Source organism: Drosophila santomea, chromosome 2L, assembly GCF_016746245.2.
Source record: "Drosophila santomea strain STO CAGO 1482 chromosome 2L, Prin_Dsan_1.1, whole genome shotgun sequence".
Taxonomy (NCBI): Eukaryota; Metazoa; Arthropoda; class Insecta; order Diptera; family Drosophilidae; genus Drosophila; species Drosophila santomea.
In genome coordinates this window covers 8,112,339-8,134,571 of record NC_053016.2, presented here as the reverse complement: position 1 = coordinate 8,134,571, position 22,233 = coordinate 8,112,339, and the positions used below count along the sequence as shown (strand labels likewise).

Here is a 22,233-nt window from a genome sequence, read left to right as displayed (position 1 = left end):
ATAATCTTATTAACAAGGCAGGTATTCTAATGATGCCCGGGCACTAAATGTCTTTCGTGGAAATAAGACAGCAAGCCACAGTATTTGTTTGGTTGAAAAGGTTGGGGCGTCGTATGGCATCTGGCGGATTAGTCAGATTAGTCGGATTAGAGTTGCCCAAGTGGGAATGGCGACAAGGCTCTTGATAATTCTGAGCAAACTTAAACTGCCATAAATATTCGCTTGATTTTCCATCCCCAATTACACAACGCACTAATGCCATAATCCATATAATAACAACTTCGGATGCGCGGAATTATTGGTATTATGCGTTGCTATTTAATTTGTTTACAGGTGACTATCACTGCTCGACATCCTTTACATTTTGAATGCTTAAAGTGTCGCGCAAAACTTAAATTTCAGGGCGCAGATTGCGAAGCGACTGGCCGCCGAATGCAGCTAATTAATTGGCCACAATTTGCGCAGACTTGCGCGGTAAAACTTGGTCGGGAAAATGGTAATTCGCCCGCTGCCGTTTTGTAGGTCAACAACAATGATGTTGCCATTGCTGTTTCTGCCGGTTTTGGTTGTCTGGTGATTGTTGTTGCCGGCTCATGCTTTGGCATAATTTATGTTGACCGAAAAATGTTTTTGCACTTTTCCCGTATTTATTTATTTTCTTATGTTTGGGCGTGTGTTTGCCGCTGCTGCTGTTTTTATTTGGCGGCATTAAATGCTGCCGCGAAAATGTTTTATTTACCGAAAAATGTATTAGCATGTCTGCCCGGGACATTTGCATAATTGCTCTACAAACCCGAGCATAGATACAGATACACGTGTGTGCACTGAAAGTGTGTGACATTTTGGGCGATGTCTGTGAGTTTTTGGAATTAAGCCAAATTGGAATATACCCAAAAACGCCAAAAAAAAACGTTGTTTTACATGGACGCGAAAGGACTAAATTAAAATACATTCTGATACAGCTTAGCTAGTAATAAAAATAATTCGCTAAAGGGTAAATTAAACTTGAAAATGTATTATATATATTTCTTACTCTGCAAACTTAAATTAAGGGATCCTTGATAAACGATTAGAAGCAGTGGAAATTCTGGACTAGGAAATGTTGTTCCTCACCACATCCGTCTGTGCAGCATTAAATTCCCGATAAAATCTATTAAATATTTACCTTATCGCCGCTCTAAATCAATAGCCAAATATATTAGTCCCATTATGTACACTTTCTCTCAGACTCCGACAATACATATGTAGACAGGCACACGGACACAACTACACAAGTGCACATAAAAACCCATTCAAGCGTTTCATAATGATATGAGAAAAACGAAAAAAGACATGCGAAAAATAGCAAACCCAACACATTGCCTCAACTCATTTTCGCATAAAAGGACGCCAATGTGTCGGGCCTGGCAAAAGGCCAAAAATGAACTAACACATCCAAAAGGATGTGCTCACACACACACAGATGCTGGGCTAACCCATACAAGGACACTCGCTTAGCTTCTCTATATAAAGCCATTGCTACATGGCAAACAATAAATGTACGCTGCCAGGACAAGAGACCAACTAAATTATCAGTAATATTGGAGCACCAGGATAACGCTCAGCATGACTCTGTGTGTACGTGTGTGTATATGTGCGAGGGAGGCGTTGCCGGGGGAAGGTCCTTGGGTAGGCGTGGCAAATAAACACATCAAGGAAAATGCTTTTTACTTAAATTAACAGAGCACCGAGCAGATTCCTTCGCTTTTCGACACCCAACTAACGTTTGGTCGTTAACTTTCAGTGTGAGTGAAGAGCACTTGGAAAAACTATAAATGTTCCAGCGAAATCTTCTTAGAAGGGTTATAAATGGTAATAATATACCAAATTCCTGATGTACTCATTTAGTTAACTTTATAGATTATATACTCAACCACAAGCGTCTTGCGCATATTTAAGAAGAATATAATTGTATATATATTCTATTGTATAATATATCTTACGTGAAAGAATATTTTACTTAATTTCTCTGATATATCATAAATAGCATAATATCATAAAACCTTTGAACGTCTTTGATCATTTCTAATATTAAAAGAAGCCAGTTTTATTAAAGTGTACCTGATTGCATATTTTTGGCGACAGCTCACGAAGACACCAAGAAAAAATTCGGGCAGAAAATCAATGAAACTACATTGAAAATGGATATTTGAGTGCTCCCACCACTTGATAGCTGCGCAACAAAAAACCCTTTTTGGCACTTGGAAACCGAGACGCAAGCTCGCATATGATTTGCCAACGAGGCACATCAATAATTGAGTTTGCACCATTTTTCTAATGGCATCTACGATTCCATGCTCGCTCATAGAATTACGTAATGGTATCATAATACCCAACTCGCTGGGGTGCAGGAACAAGCTGCTCATCAGCTCCTCCTCCAGTCCTCCAGCTTCTCCCTCCAGCTCCAGCTCCAGCTCGAGTTCCAGCTCCTCAGTCCAATCCCCTCATTTCCAGAGCTTTGGCAGCTCTTTCCTGATATGGCATACTTAAGCAATCGAGGCAAATGTTTTATCGTCACTTTGGCACACACACCCACACTACTGAAATCGGGATATATGGCATATATATGTGCTTGGTGTGTATGTGTCTGTGTGCGGAATACAAAATGGCGCCAGTTTCCTTATGCCTTTGGGCTCTCCACATCGCTTGGTTCGCCTCAATCTCAATCGTCGGAAAAGTCTATCAACGCAGTTGCCCGAAGGCCAAGAAAGGCAGGGTGGCAAGGAAGGAATCCGGTTTGAAAGGCGAAAAGACAAGCACAAACTGAACTTAAGCGCCGATTTTCGTAGGAACATTTTTAATAACACGGCTTCACTGGCACGCCCATTCCAAACGCTGGGCATCGAGTATACGACGAGTTGTACCATTGTAAATTTAATAAAGCCAGGGTTAAGTAGTTAGGCTGGAAATCAAGAAGCCAACAATTATTTGGCGCAAAAACAAACAAATAAATTCGATGCAAAAGAGACGCACAACTTTCCGGCCCCGAAGAACACAAACACAAATAGTGAAAGTTTACAAGGCATGATACTGGGGGCTTTTCGGGACAAGTGGGCGTGGCTTGGCAACAGTGGAAAGTCAAAGCGACAAATGCCCGTTACCCGAATTGCCGCGCAATTTATTATTATTGTTTTACACAAACAGCCAATGCGCGAAAATAGAGCTGGCTCAAGAATAAAAGTAATAACTAAACATTACCCAATTTTTTACTACAACAATGGCATGGTTTGTCTTTCTTTAACTGAAAGTCAAAGCATTAGTTTTGCGCGGTTTCAAAGGCAACAATATCGAAATAGCTCAACCTCCACAAAAATCCTGCCGAAGTGGAGTTTTTGTGTAGTTTCTATTTCGCCCCAGTTTCTGTGATTTTCATTTGAAAAGAACATCAAGCATTTGCCTTTTTATTTGTTGCATTTTTTGCGGCTTGCTTTGAATTTGAGATTGGAAAGGGAAAGCAAAACAATTGCAGAGTTGGAAATATTTCCAGTACACTGAACTCTATTAAAAAAAGAGAGGAAAAACTCAAAGAATATATAAAAAAAATAATAATAATAAACAAATGAGTAGGGGGATTTGCAATATTTATTTTCCATACATCCCGTATTTCAATAAACAATTTTAACTTATTTATTGCCAGCCATTCATCAGCACAATGAATTACTTCGCTCGGCGGAATGTATATTTCGCCCGCCGAGCTGCAACTCCATCATACACGGTTTAAAGAATTTATATTTATGGCCATATGCAATCAACGGAACCAATGCGTCCGCCAATTGTCCATCAAAACGGGAGTCCACAAATGCATTGCGCATTAAATCAATTCGCGTTGACTCGCCGGCCACAAAAAGTTGCACAAAGCTACGCCCATCAATCAAACATAAGACACCAACAAAACCAGGACGAAATGACAACACGAAAGCCGCGACCGCTCAGATATTCGCATGTAGCATACGAGTTGCACATGGGTTTATACATTTAATTAAAATGTGGAACAGACACAATATTCGTCAAAGTGATTGGCCCCAAAGCGGCTTAGTGAACTTAAGTAAATTAAATGTTATGGTTTTTCGGTTGGGCGGTGTGCTGGGTAAAGGGGCTGTGCGGGTGGAAAGCTGGGGAAACCCCAATGAAAATTGTCTTTAAAAGGGATTTCGGCGACGACAATGCGAATCGCAATAAATACTCCACCAAGTGGTGGGTGTGTCTGGGCTCAGAGGGTTGGTACACAGAGCTCTGGGAAATTTGCATATTTTAAATTACTAGTGGGGCCTCTCTTGGCAGCGATTGCTTTTGAGGTTGACAATGGCGCTGCCACGACAACTCCAATTTATTTGTAATTTGTTCGAAATTTATAAACGCCGTCGATGTCCCACACCCACTTCCTGGCCCCAGAGAGTCTCTATTTCACACACGCACACCCTGCCACACATAATTGCACTCATAAAATGCCAAATACCCGGCTCCGCACGCCTCGATATTTATGCCGGAAAGTGATACCCATTGCCAATGAGGGTGTTTTGAAATAAACGAATTTTATAAACACACACATTTCTATCATTGGGTTGTTCCCTTGAAATTTGCTTGCAGTGAATTGGAATTTTCCACCTTTTATCCTTTGCTATTATCGGATTATCTACTAGTTGGCATGGCCAGGTCGATCACCTCGTTTCCAGGAAATCCAATCCCAATCCCAATCCCAATCCCACATGCAGACATATCTTAATGCTCGCAGACTCGGTAGCTGAGGTAGCTGGGAAGCAAACAAACAAATTATGTGCTCATTTGAATACACATTCTAATGCGAATCACGTTGACAAAAATTCATTGAAGCGTGCAGGATACAGGATACAGGATACGCACACAACCGCACCGGACTGGAAGGATACCTTGACTTTCGAACTCTGGTCTATCCAATCAGGCCTGCTGTCCGGGTCCTGGCGCAGATGAAGATAACGTGGGAGTGGCAAATGGTCCCCACCTCGGACGCTGACAAGGACATATTTATAAAGCGCTCATTTCGAGCAAAGCACATATGTACATGGCTGGAGTGGCATTTCAATATCCAGTTAATCTATCAGGACATGGTGCAATGTGTAGAAAATTAAATGTGCTCGCTGGAGTCTCAGACACTAAGAAAAAACGGATGTTATATTCCAGAAAGTGCTTCGATACTCGAATGTTAATCGCGTTACTCTATACCATGTGGTACTGCATGAAAACATATCATGAGAAGCAAATTAACTGCTGCGTGGCATCATTTTCTGTCAGTGCTGTTGTATGCCAATGTCCTTGTTGTGCGCCATGTAAATGCAAACTAAATATGTACAAACGCCACAGCCAGGCACTAAGTCGATTGCTTCAAGGACTTTCTCGCGCTTAGCGTAGAAAGCCAGGGAGATTGAGGGAGAAATGGAGAAAGGCGGCAGAGTGGGAGTGGGCTGGATTCCTGGCGACTTTGTCATTCACACCCAGTTGGATGTCTGCCTCCATCGCTCTATTCCGCATTGTCACTGCTAACAGCTCCTCCACATCTCGCTTTCGTGTCCCCTCGAGTGTAAATGAGTGGCTCCATTCTCTGCACCGCCGCACCACCATCCCCAAAAACACCACCCACCTGGCTATACATGGATATACGTGTGCCGGCAAGGCTTTTTAATAAGCAATTTATTTTTAGCTTAACAACGCTCATGTAATGAAAAACGCGAAGCCTCCGCGGCTTACGATTCACTTGCAATGATTTCTCCGCCCAGCTCACGCCCACTTTTCCATCCCCCTTTCAGCGCCGAGCGTGTTTGCCAACGATAATTAATTTTTTTGGCCTACCCCAAGCGAGAAGCTAAGACCATGAGTTCGTACCGCATTAAAAAGAAATTAAAATGTTGCCATTCTCCTGCGCATTTTCCACCTCGCCAGCCTCAAGTACATCTAATGAGATAACTTGGAGACAACTGGCGAGAATTGAGTGTTTGGGGTAATAATGAACTGCAAGACTAGCTGGTTGAGTACGTGTTCAAATTTTTAAGAGCAAACCCCTTAAAAGTATTATTTAAAACTTAAGACCAGTGCTATTATTCATAGAAAACAAACAACAATTTTATAATATCTAGCTGTATGAATTGCGTAGCGTATTGAATTATAAAACGTTACGTGAATGCTTGAAGTAATTAAAGCATGATAATGGTAATTATTCCTTTTAAAAAATTAAGTATTTGTATACTAGTAGTTTCTTTTCATGTCTGCCAGTCCACAAGATGCCATCTTTCAAACGAGTTCCATTATTTTGTACCATAATCCTGATCCTAGCTGGACTGGGTCAGCACACAGCTGAAAGTCGACTCCCCGATTGCGTTTTTTATCCCAGATGTCTTATCACAAAGGACCCGTGTTGCATGTAGTGCATCTATAGAAATCAAAGAAGGATCTGGTATCTAAAACTGGACCTGTATTTGGAGAACCAGCGATATATCAGCACTGGTCAAGAGTGTTAACAAAAACTGCACTCTATTTTAATAAATACAAATATCCACAAATAACTGGCCTTAAAATGGTAACATTTCGAGTATTCTCATAAATCAATTTCGTTTTTATTGCGAATGCTGTTTGTCTGTGTTTCTTTTACATGACCACTGCCGGCGATTTGTATGTCGTTCAGTTAATAAAGCCCCAAATGCCGAGAAAAAAACGTAGCAGATTCAAAAAAGTAGCAGATTCAACAAACAGGCAAAAACTCTCGGTTTTACTTTTGGCCCGCAAGCGTATAAATATTGTTTTTAAAACCCAATGAAATATTGCATGCGTTTTTGATGAATCGCCCATATGTACACATAGCATTTATAAATAAATACATATGATCATAAATAAATAATGGGCAAAAACGCACAAAGAAAAACAAATATATCACCAAATTAAAAACATACTTCAAAGCCAATATCGTGGCTTTTGATTTACATATATTATTTAATTTGGCACAAAAAGTGTGAGAAAAAATAATAAATAATTATAATAATAAGAAATAATAAAATGAATAATAATATTTTTTAAGTCTTACTTTCACCTTGAATATTAATAGGTCAAACATGTATTCGGCAATATTTTAGCAAAGTACTTGGACCTAGTAAATATGCATAATCAATCTTAAAGAATGAAGGAAAATATTATTTTAAAGCTGTCTGGAATTTTGTGGAACCCACCTTTTTATCGTTTTAATCATCCGCGGCTTAGTGCTCCAAAGGCAACCTGAAAAAACAACGCAAAAGGGTTTCATATTAGAAATGTATAAAACTTTTCGTTCCATTTTGTTTTGTTGCGCCCGTTTTTTTTAATATAAAATGGCTTTGGGTGAAAAATTTGAAAAGTGGAAGTGAAACGGGCAAGGAGAATATGTAAATATGTGTTGGCTGCTGGATACTGAATGTTGGATGCTGGATGCCTTTGGAGCCTACGGAGCAGCATGCTCGGAATTTAAATTTGTAGCTAAGCCTCGAAAAATGCGAGGCGCTTCATTTTGCGAAAGCAACTGGACCCTTTTGTGGGTGTGTGCGATGTATCTTTGGTGACAAAGGACAATGCCATCAGCCTGTGGGTGGTGGTGGGGCGACAATAAAATTAAATATTCTATTTAATGGCGCCGTAGAATGCCAGACGCGTCGCGCAACTTTTCTTGATGCATTCCAGCAGGAACAGGGGCTTGGCCCGGGACCTTTGACCTCTTTGGCAAGTTCATAACTACAACTTGAACTTCCTGCAGCGCTCTGAAAGTCTAATCCTTTGTTTGCTGCAAGCAACAAACTCGTACTGCAATCCAATAAAAAAAGCAGTAAACTTTCATTTTAATTCCGTTTCCTCGCCGCCGCCCACACTGCATCCATTTTATTCGAATTCTGATTGCCCGTTTATTAGCCAGAGGCCTTACCCTTTTGGGTAAAGAAAAAATGGAGCCACGTCCATGTCCTCGCCAGGGGCATGCAAATAAAACAGATTTTATTGGCGGTCCTTGGGTCCTTTTTCTTTTTACCAATTTTCGGCCAGCACTTTGCCTTTTTCTGGCCTAACGAGAGCGATGGAAGGGCTGGTGATTTGCAATTTCGTGTGCCATATAAATTAAACAGATAATATAAATTAGATGGGATCGGTCGGTTTGGTCGCTGTGATCAGATACGGAGAGCATATTTAAGGCCACGCTGAACCAAAATCGATGACACAAATAATGCCTCAATTAAGCTGGCACCGAAAGTTGGTGAGCCAGCGATGGAAAACATAATGAAAAGCAAGCATCATATTTTCATCTCCTTGAGGTCGAGGCCCCAACTCAGGCACTCTGGCACTCCGCACTCCACAATCATTTTCAATAGATATTTAATACTCGGCAGCATTTTTTGTTTGCCCGTCTCCGCCGCATCCCCCATCGAACCTTACCCCCCGCAGACCACGAGGGGTAACCACAGCAAACAAAGTCTAAATTTTTTCATTCCACGCTCCTTGCGCCCAAAGACGTAATGAGTGGGCGGGTGTTGGGGGTCAAAGGTCGGGGGCGCGTAGGCAGACTTGGCATTTGTTTGAGCAATATTTTCGTGTATATTTTTTAGCTTTTCTGCACATTGCTGATGGTTATTTTTAGTACCTAATGAGCGGCTTTTTCGGGTATGCGCGTTGAAGGCAACACTACTTTGTACCAACCAAACCGCAGTAATATGGAGAAATAAAGCGCATTATGTCTATTCGTACATTAATACTATTTCTGTTTAAATATGAAAGAAACTTCAATGAGTATTATTTTGGCAAATTAAAATTTCTTGAATAATTCTCAATAGGTATAGGGTAGTCGGTAATTTAGCTCCATCATCCCTTGACTCGGGGCAAAAGTTTTGAAGGCGTCACAACCTTACAGAGCATTACAACTCACTTGTTCCGGCTGGCGGGGGAGTTTTCCAGAAATGGTTCTTAGCCCGGTTTCGGGGGTTGCCTTGCTCCTGTTCGAGTCGGCCAGGGTTGCCAGGTCCTTGCACACCCACTCACCCCCACTTACCACAACTCACCCCCACTGACGGCGCATAATTGCGCCGCGTCTGAGGCAAAATGAAAATATTTGAAGCTGCGAGCTTCTCAAGTGTAAAAAATTTAATTTCGAAATGTAGGTTTAACGAACGGAAATTGCTTTCGCTCTCCGCGGAAAAATGGAGTAAGCCCTTGCCGTCGTTATTGTTGCCTGATTTTCCCTCAACTTTTCGCCTTCCTGTTATTGCTGTCGCAATTCGGCTGCGGAAAAGGCAAATCCAGAAAGTAAAGCATATCTCATTGGAGATTTCGTTTGCAATTTGTTTGGCTAACTTTCTGATTGAGCCCGTGGCTCATTGCGGCGCATAACAGGCGCCCAACGAAATTATTTAATGCTTTACATGTGGCCCAAACAGCCGCCCCCCTGCCATCCCAACTTGGCCCCATTTCCCCGATGGCAGAAGGCCTGGCAATTGCAATTGATTTGTCGAGCACTTTGCACGCCAATTTGTTTCTGGTCACGGTCAGTTTGTCCAGGAAATGTGGTCAAGGCTGTGGGGGGCCTGCAAATCGAGAAGCTTATAAGTGGCAAAACTTGAAGGCCTTCTTTGATCTTCAGATGTGAAAAACCAAATTAGCACCTTGCCAAATTGCTTTGAAGCACTTTTTTTGGAGAACAAGCAATCAATGTTTTTTTTATAACAAAATAAAAGGAAATGGAAACGTATTCTACATTTACATCATTGTTTGCCAGTAGAAGTAAAAGTATGCACTAATTTAACTTCAGTTATTGTAGAAGTTATTCCTCAGTTTTCCCAAAATCTTGGGAAGTCACACTCGGTCTAAATACAAAAATCTTTTTAGATATATTAAATAGCAAGTAGGTTAATGCCATTGTTGAAATAATATATTATGTCTTTTAACCCTTCTATTTATTTTGGATAACTGGTTTGAATAGAATAAGGGTGGTTGGCGATATTCCAGCACTATTTTTAATCTGCTGGTACAGCCGACAATTCGCCATGAAGATTTAATTTATTTTAACCAAGTTCAAAGGTTGCGGGTCTGCTTTCGTACAATATAACACTTTAATCCCTTCCATTTGAACTCTCAGCAACCCACGCGAGGTCAAAGTGCAGTACTGCAAAGTGTCATAACCTGGCTTTTACCAACAAGTTCCTACTGAAAAGGCTTACTGCAACCGGTGCCTGAAAGTGTGTAACAAAAAACAACTCTCATGGAAAATCCGCAAACACACTATGGCAAACTTTTTTAAAAACCCTTACCAAAACTTTCGGCAAATGTGTAGCCAAACCTTTTTTTTTGGTCAGTGCTCAGAGCTCGATCAACTTCCAGGGCACTCTATAGGAAACATTAATAACATTATCCGCTCCCAACGCCCAAAACAAATGCAAAACAAACTAATCAAACTTTTTGCAGGATAACCAAAACGACACAAAATGCGCAAAACAAATTGCTTTATTTTCTAATTCAGCTAGAAAGCATTTTCCATACTTTGTTTCCGAGCAGAATCTACGAGCGAGTGGGGGGGGAAAAATCGAAAATCAATTTCTGTTAATGTGCCTGGGCCAAGAGTTTGCTGCCAAGGGACCTTGCCACCCATCTAGCCAACTACTTACCCAGCCACCCATGCGTTGGCCAGAGCATATTTTTGCATAAAGTTTATGCAAACATTTTTACTCGAAACCCGCATAAATTACGGATGCTGTCTCGGTGCCCTAATAAACCCTATCTGTTGGATGTCTGGGGCTCAGTAAGTGGCCCGCCTGCCTTTGCTCCTACTCATGGCTCCAATGGTTTCAATGGTTCCACTGGTTCTGGTGCTGCTTATTTTGCATGTCATTTGCGTCTGAGCACTCTGCGGCCCAGATTTTGGCCCAGATCTGGAGGAGCTCTGCGGGTGCAGAATGGACCCAACCGCCTCTGTCTGTGTGCTTCCATTGGTGCGACGGTGGGCGGCAGATAAATCTTCAATATTTATTGCAGCAAACTTACCACAAAAATATATATTTTTATGTGGTTTAAAAAGTGTGAAAAGCAGGCTGGGATCACAGTTACCCCTGCTTTTACTTTTCTCCAGTATTCTATCAGTATAGAAAACAACACACACACACTTTGTAGACACGCGTAAATAATTTTTCGAAATTTGTACTTTTATGCGTGCTATTCTTTTTCGACTTTTATCTTAAATATATTACCATTTTCAAACTATAAAGAACATATTTACAATCACCGAACCTCAAAATGCCGCCCGTTTTAAAACGGAGTCTACGGAAAAGATCAAAACCAGTTCAAGAAACTCCAGCCGAAATCAAGAAGACGAGTACGCTTTCGAAAATAATCATTCAAGGCACTGAACAGCTGTTATTGGATTCTGAAAATAATCCAAATATTCGAGTTATTGAAAAACCCAGAAAAATGCGGTATTCAAAATCATCGATTCCCACTGCGGAACCGGATTTCCAGCTGCATTCCACACCGAAAATTGGTAATCTGGCAAATAAAAGCAACGCACGCGGGATGTTTGGTCCGATCAAAAATAAACAGACATCCATAGAAGCTATTTCTGAAATTAGTGATATGTCCATTGCTTCAGTGTCGGTGAGGAATCAGCCGTTTGTGAACTTTCTCCAGGATTTCTGCATGACTCGTGGTTCCGATCCCAGAGAAAGTGTTCAAGAGGCCATCGCCAAATGGGATAAAATGACACCCAAACAAAAAGCAGAATTCAGTCCAGAAAACTACGTTCTAAAATTGTGTAATCAAGTGCAGAATCGTAATGAAATTTTAAATGCGGTTGCACTGCAGCCGGTTTATGAAACTACAAAAAAAAATCAAAATGGATTTAATAAAGCCAGCAAGGTCAAGAGATTGTCTCCAAAGCTACGTAAGTTGACAAAGCGATTAAACCCAAGACCACGAGGTGTGGTGAGTCCCAGAAAATCAATTAAAAATGCGGCCAAAAAGGAGGTGCCTCCAATGGTGTCGGTGCGTCTAACTAATAGTGCTTCGGCTTACAAAAACTTTCTGCGCAAAGTCCGTCAAGCAAATCCTGGTCTGATGTCCGTAGAAAAGACCTCCCTGTGGCGCAAAATGACTCCTGCCGAAAAGGATCTCTATCGGGTAGTCAGCAAGCGAAGCCAAGAGAAAACCAATGTCAAGAAAACCAAGTTAAGAGCTCTAGCTGCCAAACGCGTAAGGAAGCAAAGAACCTCACGATCAACCCAGATGCCTGAAAATGCTTTACATTATTTGCAAAGCAGTTTCGATATTCAGCGAGATGGCCAACTAGAAATTTGGAACGAGAGCAACACTTTGCTACGGGATAGTCAACGCTCCTGGGTCACACTTGACTACATTTCAAAAGCCTTTGAAAAAGTGAAGAATATATTTAGTTAACTACTTGTTGTCCAAATTTTATACAAAACATATGTAATTGCTATAAAAAAAACTGCGTAGAAACATACAAAAGGAGAAGGGGAATTCGAGAGTGATTATTACTTCTTAGTGTTAACAAAGCCACGAATCGCAATTCTGAAAACCCCTGAATTGATTATGGTACTTCTAAGCTCAATGTTTCAATGTTCCACTGAGCCTGGCCACACATACCAATGTGTAATTTTTCTAAATGTATTTCTCAAGTCATTCGGAAGGGGTTGAATTTGTAATTCCCCAAGCGAAATTATTCATCTGCTTGTGTAATTTGTTTGCTACTTGTAGCCTCTCTTCCACAGCCTGTGAATCCTCCACAATCATCGCCGATTTGTGGCTGGACTGGACACCGAAGTGAGTCGATGTGAGTAGATGGGGCCTTTGTCTACACTCGACTTTCCTGCATTGGTTCCTGCTCCTGCTCCTGCTCCTGCTCCAGGGTCAACAAATTTCTCGCCATTGTTTACTCGGTTCGGTTCGGAGTGCGTTCCAGAGTCGTTCCAGCCCCCTGAACTCTCATAGCAGCTTCCGTTTCCGGCTTTGTTTTCGTTCCGTTTCGTTCGAAAGGCCCGGGGCCAGCTTTCCACATTTGGTGTTTATTTTATTGTACATTTGCTGCCGGCAACTCCGCTGAGCCGTGAACTGTTCGGCGTGTCATCATTCGCCTTGGCTTCAGTTGCCGAACATCATCATCATCATTATCCTCAGACCCGGAATCAGCAACATTATCATCAGCGCCATATCCATGCATGAGAGGTAAGTTTCCTCAGCGGACCTAGACACAAGGAGGTTGGTGTTGATGTCTGTGCCCGTTGTTCTGTTGTTCTGCCTGCTGTTATTGTTGTCTTTCGGTTGCTTTTTAACGTGCGCCCTCCGTGTTATTTACTTAACAATTTACTGAATAATTTACACACCTTCCCCACCCAGCGGATGGTGAAGGCTTTTGGGCTGGGCATATTGGGCCTGGAAATCAGGTGTACAGTAGAGGTTATAGATGCAGGAAAACTTGAGCGCACTTCATAAATTCTGAATTTTAAAAATCTATTAATTGCCCTAATTGTAAATATGAAATAAAATAATACAATTTTGAATAGTTTAATTGGTAATGCTGCTTATGTATAAATACTACATGCTCTGAACTATTTCCCATACATTTTCCCTCAAACTCTCTGGCTTATTATGGTTAAGAAAACTCGAATAGCTGGGTAGCATTTAGTCTAGCTGAAGCCGAGACATCTTCCAGAAGTTGCCTGTTTTTTTCGTTACCGCTTCGCTTCCTGTTTGTTCCTTGCTGGCCACCCCCACCGCGCCTCCCTCTCCGCTCTCCTCTGATGGGCGTTGAATTATGAACCTGACTTTCCCTTCCTTTTGGGGGTTTTGGTGGGGGGCTCTGTGGAGAGTAAACTTTCACCGGTGCTGCGTGCCGTATGTCTGTGCGACTGTGTGTGTGTGTGTGGGTTGGTGTGGTTGATAGTTGTCCACAGAATCACACACACACACACAGTGACGGTAACACTCACTTGTGTTTACTTAGTCGAGTCTTTGACTGACATTTAATGCGGTTAGCATACGTGTGTGCGTGCTCGCTCCACTGTGTTGATAATGTGCATAATAAGCCCTAATTAATGTTAAATAATGAATTTTCTCATTTGCACGCCGTCAGCGTTGAAAAGGCATTGCCTTCGGCATTTCCTCGATTCCATTTTATTTCGAGGCAAACACGAAACTTCCAAATACTTGCAGTCAGGGGGTTAACCTGATTTCCCAAAAAAGAACCCCATATCGAGCAAAAGGAGATGTTTCACAGGAGGTTTGAGGAGGTCCTTTGTTGTGGTTCTTGCACCTTTTCCTTTTTCGAAATTTACCAAAGCCACAGCACAAACATTTTAAATATCAGCAAGTTTTACTTCAGGGCACTTTGTGTGTTTGGTAATTAAATGACCTTATCAAAGGGGCTGCTTCAGGTTCGTAGGCCATTTGACAGCCGTAATTTACACGAGCTTAATTGAATGTGGAACAAATTAATGACCAGAGCCGAAGAATGCCTCCCAAAAAGGGTTGTATCTGCAATCAAGTACTGGCCATTCAATTATTTTGAGATCCTGTCCAAAGTTGTAGGAACTTCATTACCAATTCCCCCAAAAAAACCAATCCTCACAATGCCCAACTTTTCGTGGGCAACTCTTTTAAATCGAGCACTTTTGTTTATATACACGCATTTAACCGAATTATACAAGCAACTTTGCGCATAATAAATATTGAACTTGGCCCCTTCGACCCGAAAATCGTAATACGGCATAAGATGAGGTGGGTTTCGTGCATATAAAAAGTTCAAGCTGTCAGAACTTTGACAGCAATATTGCTGAGTTTTATGTACAACAAGCGAAATAACTAAAACAGTGCAGAAATTAGAAACAACATACCGAAAATGTCCAAAAAACTTTGCCCTCGTCGAATCCTGCAACTTTTTCGCCTTGATTCTTATTACGGATGTTGCCTTTGTTGTTTAGCCGATAATGATGATGGTGGTGTTGTTGTTGCTGTTGTCGCAGGAGGAAATCAATGTGGGCATATTTTATCCTTTTTTCATAGCCGGGCACAAACATACGTGAAACATATATACATACAAATAAAAGACACCACTACACTGACACAGCAAGGAAGTAGGAAGTAGGAATCCAACCGAGAAGCCAGAAAAACAGTTGCCAAACTCAGCGTTTTTTTTATATGTATATTGTAGTTGATTAGCCGCCTGATGCTGTGGATTTTTATTATTACTTTGTTTGATTTTTTGTCCAACTGGATTTTCCTTGTTCGGTTTTTATGGGCCTTGATTTGATTGCATTTTGTTTGTGGCATACATATACTTTTTTGCTGTTTGCGTTGGCACTTTCGCCGACAGCCCTTGAAGCAATTATTTTGTAGACCCGAAATCGCTTACAACGTTTCAATATTTTGTTTGACTTTTTAGTGAATACATGTTGCAGCGAGTGCTCCTCAAGTTTGTTGTTTCTTGTTTGTTTTAATTTTATCGCAGCCCCCACTGTTATTCTTCCCTTGTCACTTTGCGAGGTGGGTGGCATGCGCTGAGTGGCATGTCAATCAAAAATCAATCAAAATGTTCGCGTTTTCGCGCTCGTTAGCGTTTACACATGTTGTTGTCGCTGGTTTCTCAAATTGCGGCAAATGGATTTCAGGTTGTTTTCCGAATATCCCGTCTCGCGTTACCCGGCGCACTCGGAAAACTCTGATGGTGACACGTACTGCTGCCCCCTCAACTCTTGCCACTTGCCGCTTGCCACTGTACACAGACACAGACACACACGCACAGAAAGAGGGAAACCCAGGCACCAAGCAGCTAACTGCGGGTTAGTTGAGTTAACTACGGATTAGTTGACCACCTGGTCGGTCAGGCTCTCTAGCTCTTTGGCTCTAAGCAGCTTTAATTCCGGCGGAGTTACGGATCCCCACGGGCGGGGTTACGGATCCGTCCGGTTCGGAGCGGCAAGAACGGAGCGGAACGGACTCGAACGGATCGACTGCGGCGTGTCTGTCGCACACGGCGTACGCTTTTCAACTGCTGCGCCCGCAACGCTCGACGGATTTCCAGGCAGGCAGACGCCTCCGCCAAGTGAAAACCAGGCGGCGTTCGGCCTCCTCTCTCGGCAGCGTCCTCGTGCCTCGTTTGCACTCGGCAAACTGTTATACACACTCTCTCCCAAGAGAGAGAGAGAGAGAGATTCTGTGTAGAAGAGAAAGCGCTGCGAGGGAAAGTCGCCCACCACTTTCACCGGTTTCCCTGCTGGGGAAAGAGCTAGCTTATTTATATTTTCAATGTGATTTATACGCCCATAAAATGCCTAATCAACGCGCCTTATCAATTGCACACAATTACCAATTCAAATGCACTTATTTCATTTTTATAAAATAGACAATACACACAAATTTAAATATTCATAATATAGGGAAGCAGGCTTGATACAGTAAGTATGCAAATTTACTTTTACTCTACTTTACTTTAATTTACTTTTCTGTGTAAGATATTTTATTATAATTACAAATTTATAATTTCCCGGTTTTGAATAAACTGTTTGCCCCACATTATTTGTTTTTTTTTTTAATAAAAATCTATTTAATTACGATTAAACTATTTAAATCTTATATTAAGCCTTGCCTACATTTTAAAGTTATAAAACTTTATTATTGTTATTGTTTGTGATTTCTTTGCCCCCTTTTTTGCGGAGCACTTAGCAGTGCTTTCTATTTCTGTCTCCTCTCAGTATAAGAGCACGCACACAAAACTGTTCCCAGACAATTTCCCCCTATGCGATGCTCTCCTAGTATCACAGATGGTATAACAGGACACTCGTTGAGGGAGTCGGCGCCACTCTGGAAATGCAAAGGCCGCAGCCAGAAAAGCCAACCTCAACACTCGCAGCTGACTGACCGAGCGGATGGAAAAACTTCACCACGGACTCAGGCGTGAAAACTCGCAAGCTGAAGTCCTCAGCCGCCGAGACATGTGGCCAGAATCGGAGGCTTCACTTGCCAGTGCATTTCCCAAACGCCTACCGCCCACCGCCCACCGCCCACCGCCCACCGCCCACCGCCCACGCCCACACGCCCCGCCCAAATACCCGTGACACCGAGCGAAGCGGGTCCCCGTGGAGGTGCCGAAAATCCATTTTGGCCAGAACCGAAGCCAAGAAGAAGTCAGGGCGAAGGAATGAGGAGTGAAAGCCAGCAGCGGAGAATATCGATTCGCTTCGATTGTTGTTGCCTGGCTGCTCGAATTGTATATTGCTTTATAAGCAGCTTCTGTCTTCGCCAAATTTATATATATGTATATATATAAATAAGTGTATATATGAAAAGAAGAAACAGAAGAAAATCGGCAGACCCTGCCCTGCGGTTGCTTATTTGGCTGCTTTAGTTTCGATGCCATCAAGCGAAGTCCTTTTCGCGATTTCAAAAGTGGGGAAAAAAAAAGAAAATAAAAATAAAAACCAGAGATGGGAATTTTTCGTTTTACGCTGTTTTTCTTGTTTGATGCCTCTCCTTATATCGAAATGAGTAAATAACCAATGAAGCAGATAGAAATGTTTATTGTTATTCTTTGCGTGCTCCTCCTTGGTCATTCAAATCAATTCCGTAGGCAGCTTGTAGCTGAGTTGAGTTTGTATCTCCGATTTCATCTGCATTCTTATTTAAATTTACATTGGCCCGGCATAAAGGACAAGATTGTCGTCCTGCCGAGTAAACGAGCCATTGCACATTATGAATGTTGGCTTACAATCTTTGTTCTCCTCCGCAATGCTCCGCGAAATCCTCCTTTGTCGGCAAGTACAATAATTAAGGCTGCGTTAAGTATACGCACCTTGGGCGCGGAGTGGGGCGGCTTGTACGCCGTGTTCTCGGCTCCACTCGCGCATAGTTTGTGTCGCATTAAAACTATTTAAGTTTTTAATGCCCTAACAGCGATGATCTTGTGCCTGGCATATAAATTACTCAGCCGCTCCTTGGCCCCGGCGCTTTTGCATTAACCGGGCTTCAAAGGCCTCTGCCCTGCCCCACCACCCACCATTACCACCCACTATTACCACCCATCACCACCCATCAGCGAGCAGCCAGCAACCAACAGTCAGCTGAACGTCCTTGCCATCGAGCGTGGAAAGCGGGGAAAGCGTGGAAAGCGCGGAAGCAGCGAAGCTCCAAGATGTTGAGCACTTCGCCAAAGTTTTTACTTGGCTCGTTGGCAATTTTTACTTTGTTGCTTTATAGGGATTTATGTTTAATCGGCCAAAGGTTACTTCAACTCACTCGCACACACACACACACATGTGCTCCTTGGCAGGCCGACATGTTAAAAGCTCCTTTGTTTCACTGATAGAGCGAAGGACGAAAGGATGGGGGTAGTGAGATGCGCTACTTGCACTGTCAACGCCGAGAGTGGATGTAATTTTGCTTTACGTGAATCACCTCAATAGGCGTGTCCTTAAATCGAAGGATATTCCGTTATGACTGATTCTTAAAGTCGCGTTAATAGGATCCGATTATCAATTCATAAAAGTTTTTAAAATTGGGGAATATGTTTGGGTATATGAGAAAACCGCCATTATTAAATATGTAAATATTTAAACTAACCAATTTTATTTATTTTAATTTTCATTTCATTTGTATATACCAATTAACTAATTTTAATTAGAATTTTAGGGCAAAAAATACCATATTTTTGTTACCTGTGCATATATGCTTTATTTAACTAATAAACTATTAAATTTACAACTTTAAAAATCAATTAAATGTTTTGCCGGCAGCTTTTTAACAAAATGATGCCATTAAATACCCGGCAAAGAGCAAATAAATAATCCAATCCCACTGCGAACTGAATTGCATTTACCCCTCGCTGCTGGCCGTTCATTAACCCGCTCTTAGCCGTTTATTTACTTGGATAAACTGTTACAATTGTCCCCAGCTCAGGTTCGGTCAATAAACGAACTTTCCTTGGCTTAATTGAAGAAGTGGCAGCAGCTGCATGCAAAGCAATCTCTTCTAGAGTTTGCACTTCAACAAATGGATACAACCGTTCGTAAAGTCCTTTCCCATTTTATCTCTCCATTTTATTTAACAGCAATATAGTGCATTAATAGAAATTCCATATAGTTGTGGAAGCATAAGAAGTTTATTTATAAGTTTGTTTAAAGGACTCCAGTTTCTAGTGTTACCTTACCTATCTACATTATTGCATTACACCATCTCAAAATGATAACATTATATAAGGTGGTGCCATAAGCAACCCGTTAATAGAAGTCACATAGTTGGGGCATGCAACATTGAGCCAGTCGTAGGAGTTTTCTGCAGTATTCACTCGGCGAAGGACGAACATTGATTGGTGTGCGAGACGCAGTTCTTTGATTTGTGTCTAGACCGATGAGCGCGTGCCTCAATGTTGGTGGCAAGTGGAGGACTCGAGGAATCATGGAGGCAACGTGGCTTACGAAAATTCATAGCCCGAGCGCGAAAGTTTATTAGATGCTCTTTGCCCTCCGTCTTTGTCTTTGCTTTTGTTGCCGTTGCCGTTGCCTTTGAAACGTCGCCAGAATTTTAATTTCCGCCTAGAGCGTGTCGCACGTGGCCGCACTGACAAGGAAGTTGACAAAGCCGACAGCTCCTTTGAGTTTCAGCCAAGTATCGCCGACCTTTGTGGGCGTTGTGGGCCATCAAGTTGGACGCCTGTCTGTAATTATGACCCCCTCCAATTAAGACTCCAAATGGTTGACCTTAAAGCCAATGAAAAAGTGTTGTCACACCTTAAAACATAGTGTGGTAAATTAAAAAAAAAAAAAAAAAAACATACGGACATGGGAAATGTTGGCGATTGTTTTCGACGCATTCGAGCGTTCGATGCACTCCAAATATTTGTTCAAATATTTGCCAACACCCTCCAGCTTTTCTGTTTCACTTCTGTTCGCCTTGTTAATGCTATTGTTGTACAACTTTTGCGCAAAATATTTTACGCCCCACAATTTCCTGTAAATCTACATTTCTGCACAGCCCTTTTTTTTTTTTTTGCATTTCGAAAGGGGGAAGTACTCAAACACATATACAGATGAAACAGGCTGAGTACTGAGACAGACACACATTTATGGGAATGGCCATTGGCATCGAGCCATGGCCCAAAGCCTCGTGATGCAGTTGGCTCGTTGGGTCGTTTTGTCGGTGCCTTTCCCAGTCGGTATTTTCAGCTTTTGTTTCGATTCCCAGGCTCCAATGGGCCAATTTCTATTACCGAAACTTTGTATGTACCCTACAGGGACGTAAAAATGCTATCAATCGGTGGCCATATCAATTTCCCAGTTGAAGGGTTACCTCCTGCGTTGAGCAGGTGCTAAGGGTCCCCCCTTGCGATGTTGCATCATAGGATTTCCATAAATCTGCTTATGTCTCCGGAATTAGTAATCTCCCTGACTTTATTCTTTAAGAGGAAACTGTATGTGATGGTCTTATGATGGAATAGAAAAATGGTAAATGCAATTATGTACATAAAAAAATGGTTAATATTTTTTAAATATTTTAAAATTAGGCTCATTTTAAAGCATTTCTTACTTACTATGAATATTTGGTGAAGTGTCAAACACTTTGTTTGGTGAAGGTTTAGGTTTTCAATGAATTTGAATGACATCCCTTTTCGATTAGGGCATTCCTTAGTCGTTGGCTTCAGCTTATCGAAGATTTGCTCAAATTAATACTTAAAATGCGCTGCGTTGTCAGGCTGGGATTTGTCTGGCTGCTCCGCCTGCCAAATGGGAAAAATGTTCGCTCCGGCGGTTCTGTTTTGGCACGGATTGCATAACAAATGCACGGGCCGTGGCTGGTAATGGAAATGTCAATGCAGCCCCCTGTTTTTGAGCCAAGTTCTGGCTGCGGGGGCAAGGTGGTGATATAACTCAATTTAATGTGGAAATTCGGGCAATTAAAGAGGCAGTCGCACTGCTGCAAAGGCAATTGCAATTTGCCTACTTTTGAGGCATGCCGTGCAGTGCAGGTCATAAAGTGAATCATTTAGAAGAAGCCTCGACAAGATGAGTATGCATTTGGGACTTAAGCCAGACTTGAGCTAGTGCAGCAACTCGAAACGGAAGCTGAAGAGCGCAATTAGCAGTCCTCCAGCCGAAAAGAATAAATGCCGGTCTAAATAGCTCAGTTAAATGCTGGGAGCTCGGGCTAATTGCGGCCCATTGAGACTTTGAGTTGGTTAAAAACTTACAGCACCTGAAGTGGCCCAGCAATCTCAACGACTCACTGATGCAGTTGCAAGTATTAGGCACACACTCAAGCGGAGATATAATCTGAAGATGTTCACAAGTGTGCCACAACTGCCAAAAGACAGCAAGGTTAATTGCCTTGCACTCCACAATAGTTGCTTGTACTTCGTATTTTGTATTTTGTATCTTGCATCTGAATCGGCTCTTCAGTCTGTGTGTGTGAATGGCAAAATAAATTGCGTTTGTGCTGGTTGCCAAGAAAATTGAAAAATTCAGCAGTCACACAAAAATCGTAGTCCTGGCAATCCTCCACCAATACATGCAAATATTTTCACCCCACCAAAAACTCACCTACATATGCATTTCCTATGCATTCCCCCGTTTAGTTGCGTAGTTTCTGTTGTCTTGGGAAACCAATTGGTCACTAATTTGAAATATATTTGCTACATTTACGAAAATGACTGGGACTCAAAACCCTTTGACAGAGAATTTAATATTTGAATGATTTCGCTTTCAAACAATTAAAACGAAACTACTGCTCATTTTTGGGTAAAATATAAACATAATTCAAATTACATTTTGTAGTGTTATTGCAAACTGCACTTTACAGCTTTGAGTAAGCAGAACTAATGTGTGTTTATAAAGGCGAATGAGGCATGCATAAAAATTATACTTTATGCTCCAGAAATTTTGCATTTCTATGTAAATTGATAGTAATAAATAAATATACATAAATATGTAAAAATCCGTGTCAAAATTAAGATATGTTATGTTATGTTTGCTGATGCCTAGGAGCAATCTCATTTTATCGACTAACTTTAAAAGCAGGTCACAATAAAAGAGATTAGAAACAGCGTGGGAATTATTCCTTTTCTATTTACAATTTATTATAGAAAATAGCAATTCACAGCGAATGTGATATAATGGATAGGTGCACCTAAGTGGGCAGCCATTTTATGCTTTTCCGCATTTTATGCCCCGC

At 41.7% G+C, this 22,233-nt stretch overlaps 3 protein-coding genes across 6 annotated transcripts in view; 2 read left to right on the top strand and 1 right to left on the bottom strand.

Annotated features, from left to right (window-relative positions):
• Positions 1–21,732, bottom strand: part of LOC120452587 — a 50,455-nt gene extending 28,723 nt beyond the window's left edge. For 2 of the 4 annotated variants that reach the window (XR_005616481.1, XM_039636880.1), the window contains exons 1-2: positions 14,910–16,042; positions 7,230–7,275 (exon numbers count right to left, since the gene is read on the bottom strand). The gene's annotated coding sequence lies outside the window, so the exon portion shown is untranslated. Of the gene's footprint in view, positions 1–7,229; positions 7,276–14,909; positions 20,294–20,355; positions 20,489–20,596; positions 20,908–21,602 lie in introns of those variants that run through there. The other 2 variants (XR_005616479.1, XR_005616480.1) reach the window with 2 other exon arrangements.
• LOC120452617 (accessory gland peptide Acp33A) lies at positions 6,272–6,572 on the top strand. Its single transcript, XM_039636926.1, has one exon. The coding sequence runs from the start codon at positions 6,291–6,293 to the stop codon at positions 6,432–6,434; it is 144 nt and encodes a 47-aa protein (XP_039492860.1). The 5' UTR covers positions 6,272–6,290; the 3' UTR covers positions 6,435–6,572.
• Positions 11,130–12,520, top strand: LOC120452602. The gene has a single exon (XM_039636903.2). It carries the CDS (start codon positions 11,299–11,301, stop codon positions 12,451–12,453), a length of 1,155 nt encoding a protein of 384 aa, XP_039492837.1. The 5' UTR covers positions 11,130–11,298; the 3' UTR covers positions 12,454–12,520.
• Positions 21,733–22,233: the final 501 nt, after the last annotated feature.

Bases quoted from the DNA above. Each gene is read 5' to 3' on its own strand.
- LOC120452602 (XM_039636903.2), top strand. From the start codon at position 11,299: ATGCCGCCCGTTTTAAAACGGAGTCTACGGAAAAGATCAAAACCAGTT.
- LOC120452617 (XM_039636926.1), top strand. From the start codon at position 6,291: ATGCCATCTTTCAAACGAGTTCCATTATTTTGTACCATAATCCTGATC.